This window comes from Pan paniscus, chromosome 16 (assembly GCF_029289425.2).
Source record: "Pan paniscus chromosome 16, NHGRI_mPanPan1-v2.0_pri, whole genome shotgun sequence".
NCBI classification, from domain to species: Eukaryota; Metazoa; Chordata; class Mammalia; order Primates; family Hominidae; genus Pan; species Pan paniscus.
Genome location: NC_073265.2, coordinates 61,563,489 through 61,585,562, shown reverse-complemented (window position 1 = coordinate 61,585,562; position 22,074 = coordinate 61,563,489). Strand labels below are relative to the sequence as shown.

Here is a 22,074-nt window from a genome sequence, read left to right as displayed (position 1 = left end):
AATGGTGAAACCACCATCTCTACAAAAAAAAAAAAAGAAAAAAAATTATCCAGGCATGGTAGCGTGCACCTGTCATCCCAGCTACTTGGGAGGCTTAGGTGGGAGGATCGCTTGAACCCAGGAGGTTGAGGCTGCAGTGATCTTAGATCGCACCACTGCACTACAGCCTGGGTGACAGAATGATAACCTATCCAAAAAAAAAAAGGAAATCTCTATTAAAATAATTAGCAATTTTACTGAAAGAGGCATGAAAAATATATTATGGAATAAATATATAATTTATGAAGTATGTGTCTTTGTCCAAACATTGTATTACTACTTTGTGCGAACATCACTGATCCATCAAGAGAATACCTAGACATGTGCAAGAGTAATAAAATTCCATCAGCTCTGATATTTTGCCAACTTTCAGTCATATAAAAAGCGTAGCTGTACATATGTCTTTCATTTTCGTAATTCTGAACCTGTATTTGTGAAAATAAGAGAGGAACATATTTAACAAATTGTAATTTGATTTGTATCTTTTAAATGTTTAGATGCACAGTATGTCGATTTCCATTTCTTCTTTTGCGCTGGGCCCAACAAATGTTGGGGTGGGCCTGGCCCTAACCTCCTCGACCCTCAGAACCTCAGCTTCCTTTTCCGGAAAAAGAGAACACTCCTGAGTTCACAGAACTGGGATGAACTGGGCACCTGGTGCATAATGGGTTCTGAGTAAATACGGCTAAGTTCCCTCACTCTCCTAAGGAGGAATCCGTGTTCAAGGAGTGTTTAAGGGGTTTTTATTTTATTCTTCCTTTCTTTTTAAGGCTGCAAGGGAGACGAACGTGTCTGAGGCTCAGGGGTAAGAAAGTGGTTAAAGACACCGAAGACAGAGATGTGTGATGGGGCGGGGTGGGATTGGCTCCGAGGGACTGGCTCGATAGTGGGAATAGAGAAGAGGAATCCCCATCCACCCCCGCAGGAAACGCACCAGCGTTTGGAGGTGTGTGTGCCTGCGTGTGCCTGCGTTTGCCTGTGTGTGCCTGTGTGTGCGGTGGGGATTAGCCCCGACTCCGGCAGACACCATCACGCATGACGAAGCTGCTTCCCCTCACGCGGCCCAAGGCGCACACGCGCGATCCACGGCCACGCCCGCACACACTCCACACACACAGGGCATTCGAGGGTCCGGTTGCCATGGCGAGCAGGAGCGCGTGAGCCCAGCCGCCCCTCCCGCCCCCGGCGAGCCCAGTCAACTCCCACTCTGATTGGCCGCTGCTTCCTCATTATGCAAATCATTTGCGTAGACTCGGCGGCCAGCTGCCTGACGTCACCAAGCACGGGGGCTGGGGCTCGGGGCTCGGCTCTGGGAGAGCTCGGGCGGGAGCCCAGAGAGAGCCGCACGGGGACCTCAAGCCAGACCCCAGCGTTCAGCCGCCACCTCGGCCCGGGCCCGCCCCGCCCCGGCCCCGCCCCTTTCCTGCCCGCCCCACCCCCTCTACGCCCCTCCACCCGGACCCCGCCCCCTGGGCAGCCCCCCGCCCTCTCCGCCCGGGCTCCGCCCCCTCCCCCTGGCCCTCGCCACCGGTCCAGGGAGGGGACGGCGGGACAGGCGGGACCAGTGGGACCGGCGGGAGGGCTGACAGGGCGGGGACATGGCCGCGGCGCCGGGAGGGTCAGCGCAGCCCGCTGGCCCCGGCCCGCGCCTGGGTTTCAGCACCGCGGACAGCGGCGTCGGCATGAGCGGGCTAAACCCCGGTCCCGCCGTACCCATGAAGGACCACGACGCCATCAAGCTCTTCGTGGGGCAGATCCCGCGGGGCTTGGACGAGCAGGACCTCAAGCCGCTGTTCGAGGAGTTCGGCCGCATCTACGAGCTGACGGTGCTGAAGGACCGGCTCACCGGCCTCCACAAAGGTGCGCGGGGTCAGCCCAGCCCAGCCCAGCCCCAATCCGATTAGAGTGTGGCCCGACCCCAGCCCAGCCCCAGCCCTAGCCCTGCCGAGAGCCAGTCCAACACCAGTCCAATATCAGCCCCACCTCAGCCCAGCCCCCTTCCCAGATCACAGAATTTTCTCTCTGACATCCTCCCTCTGATTATCACTGTGGTCCCCTAACATGTTCTCCACTCTAACCTCCAAATTCCTGGCCTTCACCTCTCACATCCCAGCAGTCCCTGCCTTTCAGCTGGACCTTTCCACCACCTCTCCCATCAGACCTAAAATTCTGGAATTTGAAAACTTATTCCACCTTCTAGATCTCGAATACCCTCAATTTCCCAAACCCTGAGCCCAAACACTCCTGAATCCTCCATCTGGTGGCACCTCACTCAGGCCTAACCACCCACATGCATACCTTGGACTTGCACCCCTCCTCTGGCCTCCTAGTCCAGCCATCCCCCTCAAGAGCCTTCTTTTGACTCTCAGACTGCCAACCTAAAACACCGCAGACCCAAACCCTCCCCTTCTTCAGAACCCAGACCTGTCTAACACAAAATCCAATTCAATTCCCAGGAGGCTCTCAGTTCCAGACACCCCCTCATGTTCAACAACAGCCCCAATCTCTCCTGCCCTTCGCCAGAATCCCAATGCACTCTACCCCTTTTGATTTCAGTTCAGAACCCTGACCTCAGCTGGGAACTCCTGCCACCCTGTGTCCCTTTCTTCTTGGATTTCTCTCAGCTAAATCCACACTTCTTTCCTTCTCTAATCCCCTCACTCCTGTGCCTCTTCTTTGCTCCTCCCCAATCCTCTTTATGGCCTCTTTCTTTCCCTCCCCTCACAGGCTGGTCCCAGTCCAGGCCCATTCTCAGGGTGAGTCAGGCTGAAGAGACAGAAGGAGATCTTCTCCCTGCCCTTTCTAGAGAGATACACGGTCCTGTTCGGCCACACCCCTTTCTTCCTGTAGAGAGAGGGAGGAGGCTTGTTTACATGCAGAAAAGTCTGTCCAGGCAGGGCTGGAGTAAGAGAGCCAGAGTCACATGTCATACATGGGCAGGAGAAGGGGAGATGATTTGAGAAGAAACACTCTTATCTCCTCCCCCACCACCACCACCATGCTGTGCTTTCAAGTTTTTGCTGGGAAAGAGTCACCAACTATCCTCCATGATCTTCCTAAGAGAGGAGTGGTGGGCCTTGGGTAACAGCTAAAGGTACATTCCTAAGGACTGAGAGCTGGAATCAGACTGCCACCTCTTCAACTTGGAGGCCTCGTAGGGTTCCTTGGCACACTAATGTAGGCACTTCGAGAAAATGCAAATAGAAGAGCTAGGACCATCTGGCTAGGAGTACAGCTTCCACCCTTTGGGCTGGGATTGTGTTAATGGGTGTATGAAAGGACAATACCACACCATCTAGAGTCCTTCTAATGCACTCCCACTACCTGCCTGTCTGTCCATCCCTCTGTAGTAACTCATTTTCTTATTTTTAGACATTGATTTCAGGATGTACATACAAAGCTAATCTTTGTAGGCCATCCGTACAATAAGGGAAGTGTATAGAATACCCTTAAATCTCACTCTTCTCACTATCAGTCTCTGAACTGTTCCCTCATCCTCTCTCTTTTCATTTAGCTCTAATTCTGCCTGTTATTTTCATTCATCTGTCTCTCAAACCATGCTTCTCTGTCTTTTCTTCCCTTCATTCTTCCACCCTCTATCCCGGCTAGTCCACATGGGGCTTCTTTGGGCAGCAACTGGGCCCCTGAACCTTTCAGACAGGCAACCTGCCCGGTTTGGACGTCAGGTGATATGGGTTGGTAGCAAAACACAGAGCAGGGATGTAAGTGGAATCAGGTGTTTGGTGATTTATTTCCAAACTAAATCACACTTCTCCAAGGCAAGTGTTGCCTTCCAAGATGATTGTGGAGGGTCTCCAAGTCAACATCTTCCTCATCCTCCCCCCAGCAACAGTGACTCATTTTCCTTTTGATGTCTGGGTACCGAGGCAGGCAGCCACAGTGCTTTGAAAACAACCCCAGCTTGGGAGTTAAGACATTCCAAATCCTGCCCTGCCACTGACCCACTCTCTGGGCTTCAGTTTCCCTGTTGATGGGATAAGAGTTTTGCTCAGTTCTCTAAGTTCCCTTTAACTCAATGAATGTCCGACAATAAACCCATCTTAATGGGGCAGCCCTGTAGAAGAGGCCAGAAAAAAATGTTCCCATTTGCCTTTCTAATCTGCTGAGGTCTAAGTGGAAATTGCCCCAAGTTCCTAATGGCTCACCATATCCACTTTCTCCTCCTTCAGTCCTTCTCCCTCCTACACTCAGAATGCTCCTTTTGAAAACAGATCTTATCATCTCACAGATCTGCTTAAAACCCTTTAAAGTGGCTCTCTATTGCTCTTAGTTCAAAATCCAACTGAGGCCCACAAGGCTACGTATGACTTGATTCCTGCATATCTCACTAGCCACTCTGCCCCCATACACCAGCCTCCAGCCACACTAACCTTCTATCCATTTCCCCAACACACCAAATTCTTGATTCAGTCTTCATATATGCTTTTCCCTCTGTCTGAAATAATCACTGTCCTTTTCATGACCTGATTGTTAAGGACTCAGTGTTCTTGTTCTCGAGGACTCAGTGCCTTCTTTGAGACATTACTCAACCCTTTGGACTTGTTTAGGGGTCCCTCATGATTTGTCTAATCCCCATGAGGGCAGGGAATGTGTCTGTCTTGTTGCCACTCTATCCCCAAGGTCATCAAAATGCCCCACCATAATAAGTAAGTGTTCAATAAATATTTTCTGAATGAATGAGTGCTCAGTGGCTGTTGGAAAGGAGGAGAGTGCTGCTTCAGTGCTTCCTAGCAGGCTACAGGTCCTGAGGCTGAACAAAGAGAGGGCTAAACTTGACCCTTTGGCTCAACCTAGACCTCTTCGCTGACCCATATATGCTGGCCCTTTTAGAGGAGCCAGATTTGAGGCACAATAACTCTTTAAGAGGCCCTACCTCAAAGCCCTAGGAGGGTTGACAGATCAAGATCCTTGAACAGGATTAGGGGGTCCCTGGAAACTCCCACCTATGGGAAGCCCTTAAACCAATCCCATCTTCTAAGTCTCAAATCAATCCATTCCCCAGCTTCAAACTTAGGGGAGGGAGACATGGACAAGAGCTGGGGGCTCCTGGGGTTGGCTCCCAATCCTTCTTTTACTCTTTTGCCTCCTCCCATCCGAAACTGAGTTGGGAAGGAATTGAGGCTGATCCTGGGAGACTCCATGAGTCTGAATCCAAAATGGGAGGGGAAGTCTGGGTTAAAGATGATGATAAAGCTGCTTAGGGAGGTTTAACCCCAACAGGACTTGTGACTGGAGTGGGGAGGGGAGATGTGGGATTGTATGCACATGTGACTGGGTGTGGGCACATATGTTCTCTGGGCAGGATGCCAGGAGCAAATGAAAGGGAGCCAGAGCCTGGGACACTGGTCCCCAGGCACATGAAGCCCCTCCCTCCGAGGTGGGAGGCAGAGAGGGCTTCTCAGAAAGCAGAGTCCTTGTTTAAAGGAGAGTGGCCTTAAGTTTGTCAACTTAGTGGGGTATTTCGAAGAAGAATAGTTGGGGGTTTCAGGAAACCCCCTGAGCCAGCCTCTTCCTCCTCAGGCTGTGCCTTCCTCACCTACTGCGCCCGGGACTCTGCTCTCAAGGCCCAGAGTGCACTGCACGAGCAGAAGACCCTGCCAGGGGTAAGTCCTCCAGGTTGGGGGGTGGGAATCACCTCAGGCTGGGGACAGTGCCCTGTGTGCATGCCAAAGCAGCATGTGGGGGCTGGGTTGGGACCGAGAACTAGAAGCAGAGTCATCTTTCTAGGAGAGGGCTTCCTGTACCCTGAACAGCAACAAATTCTTTGTTACATCCAATCTTCTGGCTCAAAAAAGGGGCTCAAGATCCTTGGGCCAGGCGTTCCACCCATCTTTTAGGAGAGGCATCAGTGTTGAGGGCTAAGCTAGAATTTATTCACCTTGGCTAAAATTATGGCTTTGGGTGTCACTTGTCACTGGTGTGAGCATGTATGCAGATACATGGGGTAGAGGTTCTGCTGGACTGGTAGCCCATTTTCTCTAGTCCTAAGGTCCTTGCTGGAACTTCTCTCTAGTCCTTTTCCTGTAATGGTTATTTTTGGTGCCTTGACTCACTAAGATTGTCTTCCCTCCACACTGCAAACACTTGGCTAAAGTTAGGGGAGACCTGATTCTACAGGCAGCTAGGCTTGTAGGCACCAATGGTACCTGGTCTGGTCTTGGCTAATGGATAATCGGTCAACAAAAGGCAAGGTGGGACCTACTGACCATATGGCAGAATAAAGGGGTGATCGTTAGTAACTAGCATGGGTTTACCAAGAGCAAGTCATACTATACAGCCTTGTTTTCTCTTGTCCAAGAAGCGGTGTGTCTAGAACAGAGCACTGTTTAAATGCCATTCACAGGCCAAACTTGGGACTATGTCCAGTTCTAGGCCTCTCAAATTTAAGAGAGTCGTTTGTCTACAAGAAAGAGACGAGGATGAAGTAAAGACACAAGATATATTTGGAATAATAGTTTGGAAGAGTTGGGATGATTTAACTGGAGGAGATAGGGCTTAGAGGGACTTTAATAGGGAGGCATCATAAGCTAATAATTAAAAATACTGGTTTTTGAGGCCGAGTGCGGTGGCTCACGCCTGTAATCCTAGCACTTTGGGAGGACAAGGCGGGCAGATCACCTGAGGTCAGGAGTTCGAGACCAGCCTGGCCAACATGGTGAAACCCTATCTCTACTAAAAATACAAAAATTAGCTAGACATGGTGGCAGATGCCTGTAGTCCCAGCTACTTGGGAGGCTGAGGCAAGAGAATCACTTGAACCTGGGAGGCAGAGGTTGCAGTGAGCCAAGATCATGCCACTGCACTCCAGCTTGGGCAACAAAGTGAGACTCAGTCTCAAAAAAAAAAAAACAAAAACACTGGGTTTTGAGTCTCACAGACCTGGATTTGAATCCCAGCTCTGCCATTTATCAGTTCTGTGTCTCTCGGCACGTTACTTGGACTCCTGAGCTTCAGTCTCTTTAGATATGAGGAGTGGGTTATACTAACACCTAGCTCGCTTGGCTGTAGTGAGGATTACTTGAGGCTTAGCAAGTGCCTGGCACAGAGTAAGATCTCAATAAGTACTACTGTTGGGGTTGGGGTAACTACCTTCAGATTCTAGAAGAGGGGTTTGGTTTTCTATGAGTGGTCCCAGAAGGCAAGATTCGGATCAGTTAATATAATAAGAAATAGGCACTGATTTCAGCTCAGTATAAAGAAGTCACTTCTCTGAATTGGAGCTACCAAGCAATGGAGCAAGCTTCGCCAAGAGCTAATCAAGCTGTTAATGGGGTGACAGCTCCTAGAACCAAGCACAGTAACTGAAGCACCTTTAGCCTCACTTTTGGGGACTAAGTGCCAAGTAACACCAATTTGTCACCATCACTGATCCTCTGTATGCAAGCTCCTGAGTCAGAGAGACCTGGGTGTGGATCCAGGCCCCACCACTCACTAGCTTTGTGACTTTGGGCAAGTCTTTACTGCTAAGCCTAAGTTTCCTCACCTGTAAAGTTAAACTCATAGGGTTGTTGTGGTTAAATGAGCTAAGTCATTAAGTGAACTAAAGTACTCAATGCTGTTCTCGGCAGAAAATAAGCACTCGATATGAGTTAGCTGGTGGTAGTAGTGATAGTAACAGTAATAGTAACAGCAGCATTAGTAGGAGTAGGAGTAGAACTCATCATTCATCTAATCATGGGAGCAAATGACTTCTGCTTCTAGAACTGAGAGTCAATGAGACAAGCTGTAACATTCCATGTGGGAAACAGCATGGTAAAGGTGCAGACACAGAAGGAACAGGTGGGTGTGAAATGCGGCTGGCACTGTGGGGGAGGCCCACATGATCATGGAGGGAAGCTGGAGGGAAGATCTACAGAGAGCAGCAGTTGAAGATGAAACTTTGAATGCCAGGCTTTACCCTGAAAGGAAATGGGAGGTCCCCCCCAAAAAAATTAAGATAAACTTTGGGAGGAAAAAAATCTCTCCTCCACAAGACACAGGGCTCTGCCCAACTAATTTTTGTAATTTTAGTAGAGATGAGGTTTCACCATGTTGGCCAGGCTAGTCTTGAACTTCTGGCCTCAAGTGATCCACCCACCTTGGCTTCCCAAAATGCTGGGATTACAGGCATGAGCCACCGCACCAGGCCTAAATAAGGTATTGTTATTGGCATTCCCATTTTACAGGTGAGAAAACTAAGTCATAAGAATCAAGTGACTTGCCCAAGGTCATATAGTTAATAATGGGAAGATCTGGACTTTGGGCCCAGCTAATCTGGCCCTAGAACTCATTCACTTAACCACTGTACTGTGACCTGAGACAACCAGGTAGCAGACAGGGGTCTTAGGTTCTAGAGAGAATGGTGACTGGGGACATCTTCCCCCTCTCACTGTTTCATCTGCAGGTCTCCAACATGGCCTGGCTTCCTCTGATACTGTCAGGATTGGCTTTATTCACCCTCTCCAGCTTAACAAAGTGAAAATTAATATTTAATTATTCTCCTAAATGAAAATCAATGGCTGTGTTGGCCAGCCCCAGCAATGCCTGTGCCATCAATCTTTCCTCTGGGCCTGCCAGGGACAGCAGCAACTTTAGTCGCCTGGCCTTAGGCCCACCAGCATGGAGGAGGAGTGCCCAGCTCTCTGCTGCCATTGGGTCCTAAGCACAGCTGCCACCTGCTGGAGAAGCAGGGACAAGACTTTAATCTGAATTCCTGCTGGCATCAGGCAGGACTGTCACCATGGGACCAGAAAAGGCTAGGTCAGCCCCCAGAGAGAAAAGTCTGAAACCCTAGGGGGAATTTCATGGTTTGTTTTTTGTTTTTTGTGTTTTTTTGAGACACATCTTCATTCTGTCACCCAGGCTGGAGTGCAGTGGTGCCATCTCAGCTCACTGCAACCTCCACCTCCAGGGTTCAAGTGATTCTCCTGCCTCAGCCTCCCAAGTAGCTGGGATTACAGGCACCCACCACCACGCCAAGCTAATTTTTTTGTATTTTTAGTAGAGACAGGGTTTCACCATGTTGGTCAGGCTGGTTTTGAACTCCTGACTTCAAGTGATCTGCCCGCTTCAGCCTCTCAAAGTGCTAGGATTACAGGCGTGAGCCACCACTCCTGGCCAAGAATTTCATGGATTCTGATTGACTAAGACCTTCTCTTGCTTGGCTCCTCTCCATTTGTCCCCTGCCAATTTCTGTCCCCTATGAAAGCTTGCCTCCCTATTCGAGAACTCCTTCAAACCTTGGTTGGTCTGTCCCACCTGGCTCCCACCTCCTGAAGCCTCTTCCTGATGAAGCCAGAATTCCTTCTTTTAGCCTCACTTTATGCTCCAGAATCCACCTGAAGAGGGTGAGGCCTAGCCTCAGCCCCACTTACGAGATGCATAAGGTGCCTCCCTATTTGTTTATCTCCCTGTTCCTGACTTCCCTTTCTTTGGGAAGCCATCCCTTCAAACGCTGTGAAGAAGGCAGATGTTACTGAGTAGGGGAGTGCATTTGCTTTTGCAAGTTGTGCCCTGCACAAAACAGCTTGGGTGGAGAGGGCAGATGGGGGCAAAAATCCAGCCATGCTCTATTGACTAAGTCATGCACATTATTTCAAGGCTTTGTCAGCCCAGAGGAAAGGGCACATTTTTTCTCATTCATCCCAGGGTTGGGGAGTGCCTTTTTATAATTTACAGAAATGCACTGTATGTGCTAGCAACCACTTCATGAATGAGTCTGAGTCTTTGCCCTCAAGATGCTTCTTAAAAATGAGCCTCATTGGCCGGGCGCAGTGGCTCACGCCTGTAATCCCAGCACTTTGGGAGGCTGAGGCGGGCGGATCACGAGGTCAGGAGATTGAGACCATCCTGGCTAACACAGTGAAACCCCGTCTCTACTAAAAATACAAAAAATTAGCAGGGCGTGATGGCGAGCGCCTGTAGTCCCAGCTACTCGGGAGGCTGAGGCAGGAGAAAGGCGTGAACCTGGGAGGCGGAGCTTGCAGTGAGCCGAGATCGCATCGCTGCACTCCAGCCTGGGTGACAGAGCGAGACTCCGTCTCAAAAAAAAAAAAAAAAAAAAAAAAAGGTGAGCCTCATTGCATCTCACTCAGGCATACATCTGGGCAAGTAAAAGAGAGACCAGAACTGGGGAGGGAGTCCCAGAGTCAAACTGTAAAGGAAAAGGCCGGGTGCGGTGGTTCGCACTTGTAATCCCAGCGCTTTGGGAGGCTGAGGCGGGCGGATCACTTGAGGTCAGGAGTTTGAGACCAGCCTGGCCAACATGGTGAAACCCCGTCTCTACTAAAAATACAAAAATACAAAATAAAAATAAATAAATAAATAAAGGAATAAAGAAAAGAATAAAAAGAAATGGGGAGGGAGTAGATGCTTTGCAGAGATGTTATCTGAGCTGAATCATGATCATATTTTATCATATTTGAGGATCTAGAAACCTAAAAGACAAGAAAATTTGGGGACAGTGTGAACACTGGCAGGGAAGGTGTCTAGCAAAGATAGCTAAGGCTCCACATGAGTAGAGAGAATCGTGCATGTTGGGCAGCAGTGGAAGAAAGACTCACAAGTTTTGACAGCTAGTCTTAGAATCTTGGGCTTTAACAGGAGGCTTGCAATGGGGGAACAGAGGTGGATTTTAAGCAGAGAAGAGTAAGAGACTAGTTTCAAAAGATTACTCTGGGCCAGGCATAGTGGCTTATGCCTGTAATCCCAGCACTTTGGGAGGCTGAGGCTGGAGGATCGCTGAGCCCAGAAGTTTGAGACCAGCCTGGACAACATAGTGAGACCCCGTCTCTACAAAAGTTTTTTAAAAATTAGCCAGGTGTGGTGGTGTGCACCTGTAGTCCCAGCTACTTGGGAGGCTGAGGTGGGAGGGTTGCTTGAGCCCTGGAGGTCGACGCTGTCTCAAAAAAAAAAAAAAAAAAAAAGATTACTCTGGCTATGGTGTGAAGAAGGTTGGGTTGGAAAGGAAGCAACACTGGAGGCTGGATGACCCTTTAGTGCAGTGTTGCTTGAGTGTGGATGAATGGTGATGCTGGCCTAGAGCTGGAGATAGGCCAGGAAAGGAGATAAGAGGTTAGATTTCAGAGCTGTTTAGGATATCCACATAGATTCTAGAACCAATGGGACTTGACAGTGGGTTGAATTAGAGGAGGGGGGTGAGGTAAAACAAAGTACTAAAAATTACAAAGTTTGGTTTTTTTCTGTCCCACTCTGCCCTGCACCTCCTGACACCTTTCCCAGACCTACCAGTGTTCCCTTCCTCGAGAAGGTTCTGATAAACTCTTCCCATGGAATGGGGAGTGCTGAGGGTGTGAGTGCTCAGTGAAAAGAATAGTTGGCATCAGGGCAGAAGAATCTGAAAAGGGCAATGCTGAGCCCAAAGGGAGGAATTTTAGACAAATCAGGGCAGAGAGTTAGGTAGGGTTTTGCTCTCCCTTCTGCTCACTGGGGCAGAAGGTCCAGGGCCCTGTGCGTGTCTGTGTGGCCTCTGACCTTCCCCACTCCATTGCCTGGAATAGGTTGTTCTCTCTGACATTCTATCCCTTGAATTCCCCTCCAGGGCTGGGCTCTGAAGCAGACATGGGCCTGGACTCCACCTGGGAAATTCTTAAGGGAACAGGTGCTCAGCCAGGGCAAGAGCTCACCTGAAGTCCCAGGACAAGTTTTTGGCCTGGGAGGCAATGTCCTCTTTTCCTCAAGGGGGACTCCAGATTACGTCCTGATTATCCCACTGCCATGTCCCTCCTCTGCCCATGGCAGGAACAAGATATATATAATAGGTTGCCCAGGAAGCTCGTGGGGGCAGCTCTCTTTCTCCTCCAGCCACACATAACATGCCTAAATCCCAGGTGTCCTCCATCACCACTGCTCTGTGGGGACTGAAGGCTCAGAGCCCTGCTCTCCCCAACTCTGTTCTTACTCTCTTGGGTTCCTCCCCTGGGGACTTCCTTGTACCCCCAAACTCCCAAACTCCCACCTTCCCCAACTCCCAAGCGATGAACCTGAGGCTCAGCCAATATGCCCTCCTCTTCCCGGGTCCACATATCCAATAGAACTATAGTCCAGTTAATTCTTCCTACACATCTGTTAAATCTGTTCATTTCTTTCTATCCAGGTCACATTCACCTCTCACCTGTGCCACTGATCTTCTTGCCTCTAATCACTCCTTTTCCAATCCTTTCTCCACATAGTGACAGCTTATGGGATCCTTCATAAGACAAAACTGACTAGATGATTCCTCTACTTAAAACCCTTTCCTGTCTGGGCATAGCGGCTCACACCTGTAATCCCAGCACTTTGAAAGGATGAAGTCCAAGGATCGCTTGAGCCCAGAAGTTTGAGACCATCCTGGGCAACATAGTGAGACCCAGTCTCTACAAAAAATTTAAAAATTAGCTGGGCATGGTGGCATGTACCTGTATTCCTAGCTATTTGGGAGGCTGAAGTAGAATAATCGCTTAGCCCAAGATTTGGAGTTTGCAGTGAGCTATGATGGCGCCACTGTACTCCAGCCTGGGTAGCAGAGTAAGACCACAGGTCAGGAGTTTGAGACCAGTCTGGCCAACATGGTGAAACCGTCTCTACTAAAAATACAAAAATTAGCTGGGCATGGTGGTGGGTGTCTGTAATCCCAGCTACTCAGGAGGCAGAGGCAGGAGAATTGCTTGAACCTGGGAGGCGGAGATTGCAGTGAGCTGAGATCGCGCCACTGCACTCCAACCTGGGTGATAGAGTGAGACTCAGTCTCCAAAATAAATAAATAAATAAAAATGTTTAAAAAAAACATTTAAAAATCCTTCCCTCCCCTGGATCCTCGTTGCCTTTGAAATACAACAAAGTCAAAAGTCAAAATTCGTTGATGCGGTTTTCACAGCCTTCCCTAATCTGGCCCTTGCCTACCTTTCAGTTTCAAATCCTTAACAACAATAACAACAACAAAAACCGGCCAGGTGCGGTGGCTCACGCCTGTAATCCCAGCACTTTGGGAGGCTGAGGCAGGCAGATCACCTGAGGTCGGGAGTTCAAGACCAACCTGACCAACATGCAGAAACCCCGTCTTTACTAAAAATACAAAATTAGCCGGGCATGGTGGCGCATGCCTGTAATCCCAGCTACTCGGGAGGCTGAGGCAGGAGACTTGCTTGAATTGGGAGGCGGAGGTTTCGGTGAGGCGAGATTATGCCATTGCACTCCAGCCTGGGCAACAAGAGCAAAACTCTGACTCAAAAAACAAACAAACAAAAAAAATAACTTTTTATATCTGAGGTATCTACTAAGATCTAGCAGTTGTCATTTTCATCACAACGCTGCAAGGTAAGATCATGATTCCCTCGTCACTAGTGTGGATATTGAGGCTCAGAGACCTTAGAGAAGCAAGTGATAGAGCCAGGATTGAAATCCGCATCTATCTGCTAGGAAGCAATTTGCTCTACCATGGCTACTCCCATGCCAAGTGCTCACTAGAAACTTTGCTCCTTCAGGCTTGCAGCTCCCTGTCCGTACCCTAGCCATTGCAGCTCCCTGTCCGTACCCTAGCCATTCAGCGTGCTCAGCCACCACTCCTACCTCTCCTATTATCTCTACATGGCCAATGACCCCAGTCCTGCAAGGCTCAGGTCAAACATTGCCTCTTCTATGCAGCTTTCCTCAGTCAACCTCTTCGGCTGGAGTCTGCCTCTTCCACAGCTCTTGACCTTGCACTCCCCCGAGGCCCTGGTCCCTCTGTGCCTCACTATTTGTGTTCGTGCCTTAAGAATGGATTTGAGCAGCACTCCAATGCAAAAATCATGGGCTTCAGCCTCAGACAGATCTGGGGGTAAATCCCAGCTCAACCACTTACCCACCATGGGATCTTAGACAAGTGATTTCACCTCCCTCAGCCTCAGCTTTCTCATCTATGATATGGGGACACTTGTATTCCCTTGAAGAGTGGTTGGAAGGATTTAGAGACATTGTATGTAAAGTGTCCCAGGAAGGGCCTGGCACAGAGTGGGCTCTCAGGAAATGGTAACATTATCTTCCCCTCTGCGAGCCTATGAAGAGAGGATCCCCATACAGATCATCACTGTCTCCCACGAAAGGCTGCCTGGGGCTCATCACAGAGTTCAGGAAATGCTGGCAGCATGCCTGGGTGGTGGGAGGCCTAGGTCAGGTCCGGGGGGGAACATGTATGTACCACCCGATGCCCACTCTCTGTTGAAGGGTGGGGAAGTGGGTGGGAGGAGAGAAGGTGGCGTCCCCCAGAGCACCATCTCCCAGGAAACCCAGCCAGGGAGGCAGCTGCCATGGAAACTGCTGCTGTCACGTGTGCTCGTCACTCTAGGCTCCAGAGAGAAATTCTCAGGATCTATTTAAGAACTAATAAAATAATGATGGTCTTGCTCACCCTCACTGCCCCCCACCCCAGGCTTCTACTCTTTTGGCCTTCTTCCCTACCAGGCTCCTCCCTGCCTCTCCTGCACCGGCTTCCTTACCCTTCCTCTCCTCATTTCCTTCCCCTCTCCACCAGTAACTCTCTTTCCTTGCCCCTTTCTAGAACTGTCTTTCTCTCACATCATTTCTGTCTACCAGTGTTTCTTCATCTCTCCCTGTGTCTCTGCTCTCCATGGCTCTGTCTCTTGGTCTTTCCTCCACAATCACAGGTGGCCATGCCCAGGGACGGGTCCTGTCCTCCTGGTCCCTGGTCCAGGCCAGTCCAGACCTGTCAAGCTCGCCCTGATCTGCTTGGATTGATCTGTCATCCCCTCTAGACTGCAACCTGAGTCCTGTTGGTGTCTCCGCCCCCACCCACAGCCTGGTACACTGCAGGTGCTCCACCACCAGCGGGTGGGTGTGTCAGAGCCCTGGGTGGGAGGGGAGTTGCGCTGGTTCAGACTTGGCCTGTTCTCCTTTCCTTTTTTTTTTTTTTTTTTTAGTAAGCCCTCCCTGCCCCTCCCACCCCCAAATTTGATCCAAAGGAAATTGCTCAACTGTGACTGCCAGGGCGTTACCATGGTTACTGGGTAGCACTTGTGGCTATGGTAACAGGAAGCTGCCTGTTGTCTCGGCAACGAGCAAATTGGTAAGGGATGGAGTGGCCCCTGATTGGTGCAGAAGCAGAGCATTTCCTGAGGGGAGGGGGTCAGATCATCACCTTCTCAGGCCAGATGGGCATCAGTACCCCTTCCTCCATGAACGGGAAGGCCGCTGTTTTTTCCTCCCGGCACTCAGCTGCCTGCCCCCCAACAATAATTCCTCACCTCCCACGCACCCAGCTCTTGGCAGTTTACAAAGACCTTTTGCGTCCCCATTACCTCATGTGATCCCCACAACACCCATGAGAGGAAGGTGAGATGGGGATTCAATCATGAATTCACTCAGGGTGGTTGGGGGATGGGGATGTGGGGGGGATATATTGAAATCACCTAGGAGCGTTTTCAAATTATGCAATACCCCAACTTAAGAGCCTCATCTGGTTCCTGGGTGATTTTTATCTACACCTCATCAGGAACCCCTGAATTAAAAGATGAAGTTGGTGGGAGCGGGGAAGGGATGGAAGGAGAAGTCAAGCTGCTTTCCAGGCTTATAGCTTGGGTGACTGGGAGGATCAGGTTGGGGCAAAAAAAAAAAAAACAAATGAGCTCTCGTTTGGGTGTGTTGAGTGAAGGCGCCCGTGGGACTTTCTAGTGGGGATGTCCAGCAGGCAGCTGGTAACATGGCTCTGAAGCTCAGAGGAGAATGCAGGCTGGAGACACAGAGCTCTAAGTCATCCCTGTGTGGAGAGGAGCTGAGGCTGAGTGTGGATGAGACTATCCAAGAAAAGTAGGAAGAGCCAGACAAAAAGGGCTGAGAATGGCACCTTGGAAAACTCCAGCATCCTCAGGGAAGGGGACCCTAGGGAGGGGATGGAGCAGGTGAGCGTGGAGACTCTAGTGATACAGCAGCTTGGGAAATGTTTTCCTCATTTGAAAAATTGAATCTGGCCGGGCGCAGTGGCTCACGCCTGTAATCCCAGCACTTTGGGAGGCTGAGGCGGGTGAATCATTTGAGGTCAGGAGTTCAAGAATAACTTAGCCAACATGGAGAAACCCTGTCTCTACTAAAAATACAAAAATCAGCCGGGCCTGGTGGCACGTGCCCGTAATTTCAGCTACACAGGAGAAAAAGAAAAATTGAATCTGAGAAAGGGTGGCTTACTTAAAGTCATACAACCATTAAATGACTAGAGTTGAGGGCAGATAGCACTGAGTCTGATTCCCAGACTCTCATCTAAATGACACATAGCGTGATATTCTCCATTTTAGACGTAAAACACAAATCTGCAGTATCAATTCTACCCTCCTTCCCAATCCTCTCATGCAAAGCCTTTAAGTAAGTCCAGAAGCCAAAGGGACAGGCCTCACATAGCCCCTGCCCAGAGCCCCAGGCAGAAAAGTCTCTTTAGCCGCTTCATTCCACCTTGTGCTTACCACTAAGTTCCTGTCACCCATCCCTGCCAGTTTCAGCACCTTCTAAATTCCTGGGTTTAAGGAAGGAATCTTGGAGAAAATCTGTAATCCCAGTTTGGAAGTGGTAGAGTGCAGAGTTCCAAGGGGCTAGGGCTCAGATCCTGAGGAGTCCAGGGTTCGAGAAGCTGGGGGCTCCAGGACCAGGCAGTCACGCTGAATGGGTGTGTTGGTCCGATGTCTTTCAGATGAATCGTCCGATCCAAGTGAAGCCAGCTGCCAGTGAGGGCCGAGGAGGTAACTTCCCTGTCTGACCAACCTCAGGCTGCAACCCGTGTAAGGGAGGGTGGGCCCACACCTGGAGTCTGTCCTACCCATTTAGTATGAGAGCCTCCCTGGGTCAAGGGGACAGGTGGGGCTCAGAGTTGCTGAGCCCCAGAAATAGCTCAGCCTTCCCTGCTCAGACTGAGCAGGGCTGGGGTTCTGGGGAGCCCAGACCCAGAAGAAGCAAGAAGGGCCTAAACAGATGCCAGTGATAGAGAAAGGGGGTTCTTGCCACTTACCCTTGGAGAGAGATCATTCCTGTTTTGCCACATGGAACTTTCAGGGTTTCGTTGTTGTTGTTGTTTTTAAGAATCAGGTGGGGGTTATTCTCCTTCTCCATATCCTTCTGATGTCAGAAAACACAGTCCGTTTCGGATTGAGGCCATTCCTTCATTGTAATTGCCTAGCTGCTCATGGTAAAAGATAAGGCTGGTACGACAGACTTTATGGGCCATAGTAAGTCCTCTATGCTGAGGACCATGGAAAGCTCTGATAGCTACACTGTTTCCTGGTAGAGAAAAACCAGAGCTCCTTAAGAACAGGAGGTGGGCTGAGCGTGGTGGCTCATACCTATAATCCCAGCACTTTGGGAGGCTGAGGTGGGTGGATCATTTGAGGCCAAGAGTTCGAGACCAGCCTGGGCAACATGGTGAAACCTCGTCTCTACTACAAATAGATAAATTAGCTGGGTGTGGTAGTGGATGCCTGTAATCCCAGCTACTCGGAGGCTGAGGCAGGGAGGCTGAGGCAGGAGAATCGCTTAAACCTGGGAGGCGGAGGTTGTAGTGAGCCGAGATCACGCCATTGCACTCCAGCCTGGGCAACAGAGCATGATTCTGTATCAAAACAAAAACAAAAACAAAAACAAAACCACATAGGACGGTTAGAGAGCCTGTGCTTTCTTCTAACCAGCTGGGTTCTGGCCAGCTTCCAAGCTGTAAAGGCAAGGCTGGATTCTGGTGTCAGTTCTTGGTGTTTTTCTCACCCTTGCATCTTAGATCCTTCCAGTGTATCAGCCTATAGCCCTCCCTGATGTCTGCTGACTCTTTATCTTGGGTAAGACTCTCTTCCTGTCTAACCCAAGATCAACCATGGCTTTGCTAGCTGAAAGAAGCTGCCCGAGTTCAGGAACAGAATGGAACCCAATTGATATAAACATGTATTGAGTCCTACTAATTCTGTACCCCTCTCAGACTTCATGCTCAGTCTGAGAACCCACACACAGAGTTCTGGTGACTTTGTGGTTCCACTGTGAAGTTCGTTCCTCCAAGAAATACTTCCATTATCCTTTTAGATTCTCTGACCTCTGGTCTCTGATTCTTGATTTCTGGTCAAGATGTTATCACCTTCACCTTGTCTTGGAGAGATATTTCCAAGTTTCCTCCTCCATCCACACACACATTCTCCTTTCCCTTTTTATTCTTTCCAGTCAGGTTTTTGAGATGTTCCAGGCTGCATGCAAAACTTCATGTTTATGTAACCCAAGAATTTCTGCCTCTTGGGAAACTCTTTTATGCATCAAGGCCATTGTTGGCCAGCTACTAAGCCCTGCCCACAACCATGAGCCAGTCCCACAGCTGAGAAGCCAACTAAGAGTATGTGAGTGAGCTGTGAAGCAGACAGGTTCAACCACACAACCAACATCTTCTGAGCAACTTACTCCACAGCAGGAATACAGATGTGAGCAAAGCAGACCTGGTACCTGGCCTCATGAAGCACGGATGCTATGAGAGGATATGGACAAGTAAACAAGGGAACACAATTCAGTGTGATCACTGCTTTCAAGGGGAAGTCCAGGGGAATTGTGGGGACACAAACAAGGGGCACCTAACCCAGTCTGGAAGATCAAAGTGGGTTCCCAGAGGAGTAATATTTAAGCTGAGACCTCAAGGATGAATAGGAAGTAGTCAGAGAAAAGAGGAGAGAGGGAGCAAGCATGCTGGGCAGAGGAAGAGCATGTCCGCAGGCCCCAGAGCTCAGAAGAACGTGGTGCAATTTGGAGTCTTGTTCAGGAACTAAGTCCACAATGCTAGGGCACTCCTGCTGTATGGAGTCCACTACATCTTGTCAGTGTTTGGGCAGCCGCACAAAGGGGGCCTCCATGCTGATAGTGCTTTTGCTTGGCCTGGTTGATGTGTTCTGGTGGTCTGGGCTCTAAGCAATGATATCAGCTTGAGTTGTAGAATTTTCTTTCCACATTTTTGTATAAACTTTGCAGGTGTCACATCATTGACAAATTCTGTACATATGGCATTTCCACCTATACACCTGTTTAAAAGAGCAGGAAAAGCAAATCTAGCTGAAAAAGTGTATTGCCTGGCAGCAGAACTCATAATTTAGCAGTTGTGTTACACAGATATTTCTGGACAAGTGGTGGCTCTCAAGAAGCATACACTCCAAATGCATCCATGAATAATCCTTCTTGCAGGTTTGGATGACCAGATCTCTCAATTCCTCCCTGCTCCCTACTATATATTCAGGAGAGAAAAGGCCTATGTACTCAGTCTTGCAGAACAGTTGGGCCTTTACAATTTATAAGTATTTTAATACTAACAGATCTGTGTTAGATAATCATTACTAATCAAAATGTATTTTCTTCAGTGCTATCATATATATCTTCTAAAGTGAGTTCAACCCTCTGCTGAATTTTAACACAACCTAATGCTTTAGAAAGTCAACTTTTTGGCTGGGAGCAGTGGCTCACGCCTGTAATCCCAGCACTTTGGGAGGCCGAGGCGGGCGGATCACGAGGTCAGGAGATCAAGACCATCTTGGTTAACACGGTGAAACCCCATCTCTACTAAAAATACAATAATTAGCCAGGTGTGGTGGCGGGTGCATGTAGTCCCATCTACTCAGGAGGCTGAGACGGGAGAACGGCGTGAACCCAGGAGGCGGAGCTTGCAGTGAGCCAAGATCGCGCCACTGCACTCCAGCCTGGGTGACAGAGGGAGACTCTGTCTCAAAAAAAAAAAAAAATCAACTTTTTAAAATGGTATTGGATTTTGCTTTTAAAATGTAACATTTGGCAACAATGTGGAACAGCGTGTCCCATTTAAGTCTTATATCTGTGACCTCAAACATTCTATAAACCGTCAGAGTCAATGGTCACACACACCTGACCAGATATATTTACGCCAGTAAGCCTGTGTCTTCTAAAATTATTCCTGAAATTAAATCCCTTAGTTTACCATTGGTTAATAATGGTTTCTTTATCCGATAAGAGTACTGATGTCAATGAAAACAATCTAAGGGATATCAAGGCCAACATATTCTTCCAAAACCTTCCAGTTTCTTCTGGAAGGGATTATGCATGATTTTTCTTCCCATCAAGTAGGGATCATCAGCTCAAATACTACAGGAGCCCAGGTAGGTAACCTTAAATGGATGAGACTCCCATGATTAAATAAAATAATTTACAGCTGGGCATGTGGGCTGGTGCCTGTAATCCCAGCACTTTAGGAGGCCAAGGCGGGAGGATGACTTGAGCTCACAAGTTTGAGACCAGCCTGGGCAACATGGTGAAGCCCTGTCTCTGCAAAAAATATACAAAAATTAGCTGGGTGTGGTGGCATACATCTTTAGTCCCAGCTACCCAGCTACTCAGGAGGCTGAGGCAGGAGGATCACTCGAGCCCAGGAGTTCGAGGCTGCAGTGAGCTAAGATGGCGCTACTGCACTCCAGCCTAGGTGAATGAATGAGACCCTGTCTCAAAAAAAAAAAAAAATCATTTTAGCTGTATTAAATGTTGGCAACTAATTCAATTTTTAAAAATAGACCAGCACTGTGAGAGCCTACCAAACCTATCATAATTGCTTCTTTTTCCATCTGCCATAAAGCAGGATTACATTGTGCACACATGAGCTTTTTTTCTTTTTCTTTTTGAGATGGAGTTTCACTCTGTCGCCCAGGCTGGAGTACAGTGGCGCCATCTCCACTCAACGCAACCTCCGCCTCCTGGGTTCAAGCGATTCTCCTGCCTCAGCCTCCTGAGTAGCTGGGATAACAGGTGCCCACTAGCACGCCCAGCTAATTTTTGTATTTTTAGTAGAGACGAGGTTTCGCCATGTTGGCCAGGCTGGTCTTGAACTGCTGACCACAAATGATCTGTCTGCTTCGGCCTCCCAAAGTGCTGGGATTACAGGTGTGAGCCACCACACCCAACCTAGCTTTTTTACAAAAATAGCTACTTTGTCTTCTGTCACTTGACTTTTGATGTAACAGTGTACTAGTAGTCTTACTTTTAATCAATAAACATGAGGTTTGTGGTTGAAATAACCAACATACATATTGTATATTTTATGATTTTTATTTATTTACTGATTTGTCTGTTTATTTACTTTTTTTTTTTTTTTTTTTTTTAGAGACAGTGTTTCACTCTGTTGCCCAGGCTAGAATGCAGTGGCACCATCATAGCTCACTGCAGCCTTGAACTCCTGGGCTCAAGTGATCCCCCTGCCTCAGCCCCCTGAGTAGCTGGGACTACAGGTGCATGCCACTATGCCCAGCTAATTTTTGTATTTTTATTTTTTGTAGGGACAGGGTCTCACTTTGTTGCCCTGGCTGGTCTCAAACTCTTGGCTTCAAATGATCCTCCCACATTGCCTTCCCAAAACGTTGGGATTACACCGTGCCCGGCCCCTGTTGTATTACTTTTAATAGTTATTGGTAACACTTGTTAATTCGATGCCTGCAGTACAATTAATATTAGCAATACACCAGGATCTGCCTGATGGAAGATGTCAAGGTCCTTTTCTGTCATGGCCATCCCCCGCAGCCTTGGCAACACTTTTCTCAGAGTACCAGAGGTGCATCTGGGTCTTTGTGGATATATTATAGCAGCCTTTTAATGTATTCCAGTGAGTTTGCATAAATTCTGTAGCTAAGTTCCACGCTGTTCCTATACTCCACACTCCAGGCCTATATTTTACATCCTGTGGCAGCTACACATTGAGCAGTACACTATTAAAGGAAAATGCATCTAACTTTCTAAAATGAAACTATCTCCTAACATACATTAAATACACATAGTGTCAAAAACCTTTTCCTCAGGACTGGGCGTGGTGGCTCACGCCTGTAATACTAGCATTTCGGGAGGCCGAGGCGGGTGGATTGGCTGAGCTCAGGAGTTCAAGACCAGCCTGGGCAACACAGTGAAACCCTGTCTCTACTAAAATACAAAAAAATTAGCCGGGCTTGGCGGTGTGTGCCTGTAATCCCAGCTACTTGGGAGGCTAAGGCAGGAGAATCACTTGAACCCAGGAGGCGGAGGTTGCAGTGAGCCGAG

General features: G+C 48.8%; 1 protein-coding gene across 17 annotated transcripts in view; it reads left to right on the top strand.

Annotated features, from left to right (window-relative positions):
* The window catches only part of HEXA (hexosaminidase subunit alpha), a 94,270-nt gene that overhangs the window by 57,502 nt on the left and 14,694 nt on the right, over nt 1-22,074 (top strand). For 11 of the 17 annotated variants that reach the window (XM_055098492.2, XM_063596769.1, XM_055098490.2 and 8 more), the window contains 3 exons: nt 810-844; nt 1,158-1,899; nt 5,581-5,663. In XM_055098492.2, the coding sequence (XP_054954467.1) occupies nt 810-844; nt 1,158-1,899; nt 5,581-5,663 (860 nt within the window). Of the gene's footprint in view, nt 1-809; nt 845-1,157; nt 1,900-5,580; nt 5,664-14,865; nt 15,367-16,711; nt 16,761-22,074 lie in introns of those variants that run through there. The other 6 variants (XM_003818558.5, XM_003818557.5, XM_008971894.4 and 3 more) reach the window with 4 other exon arrangements.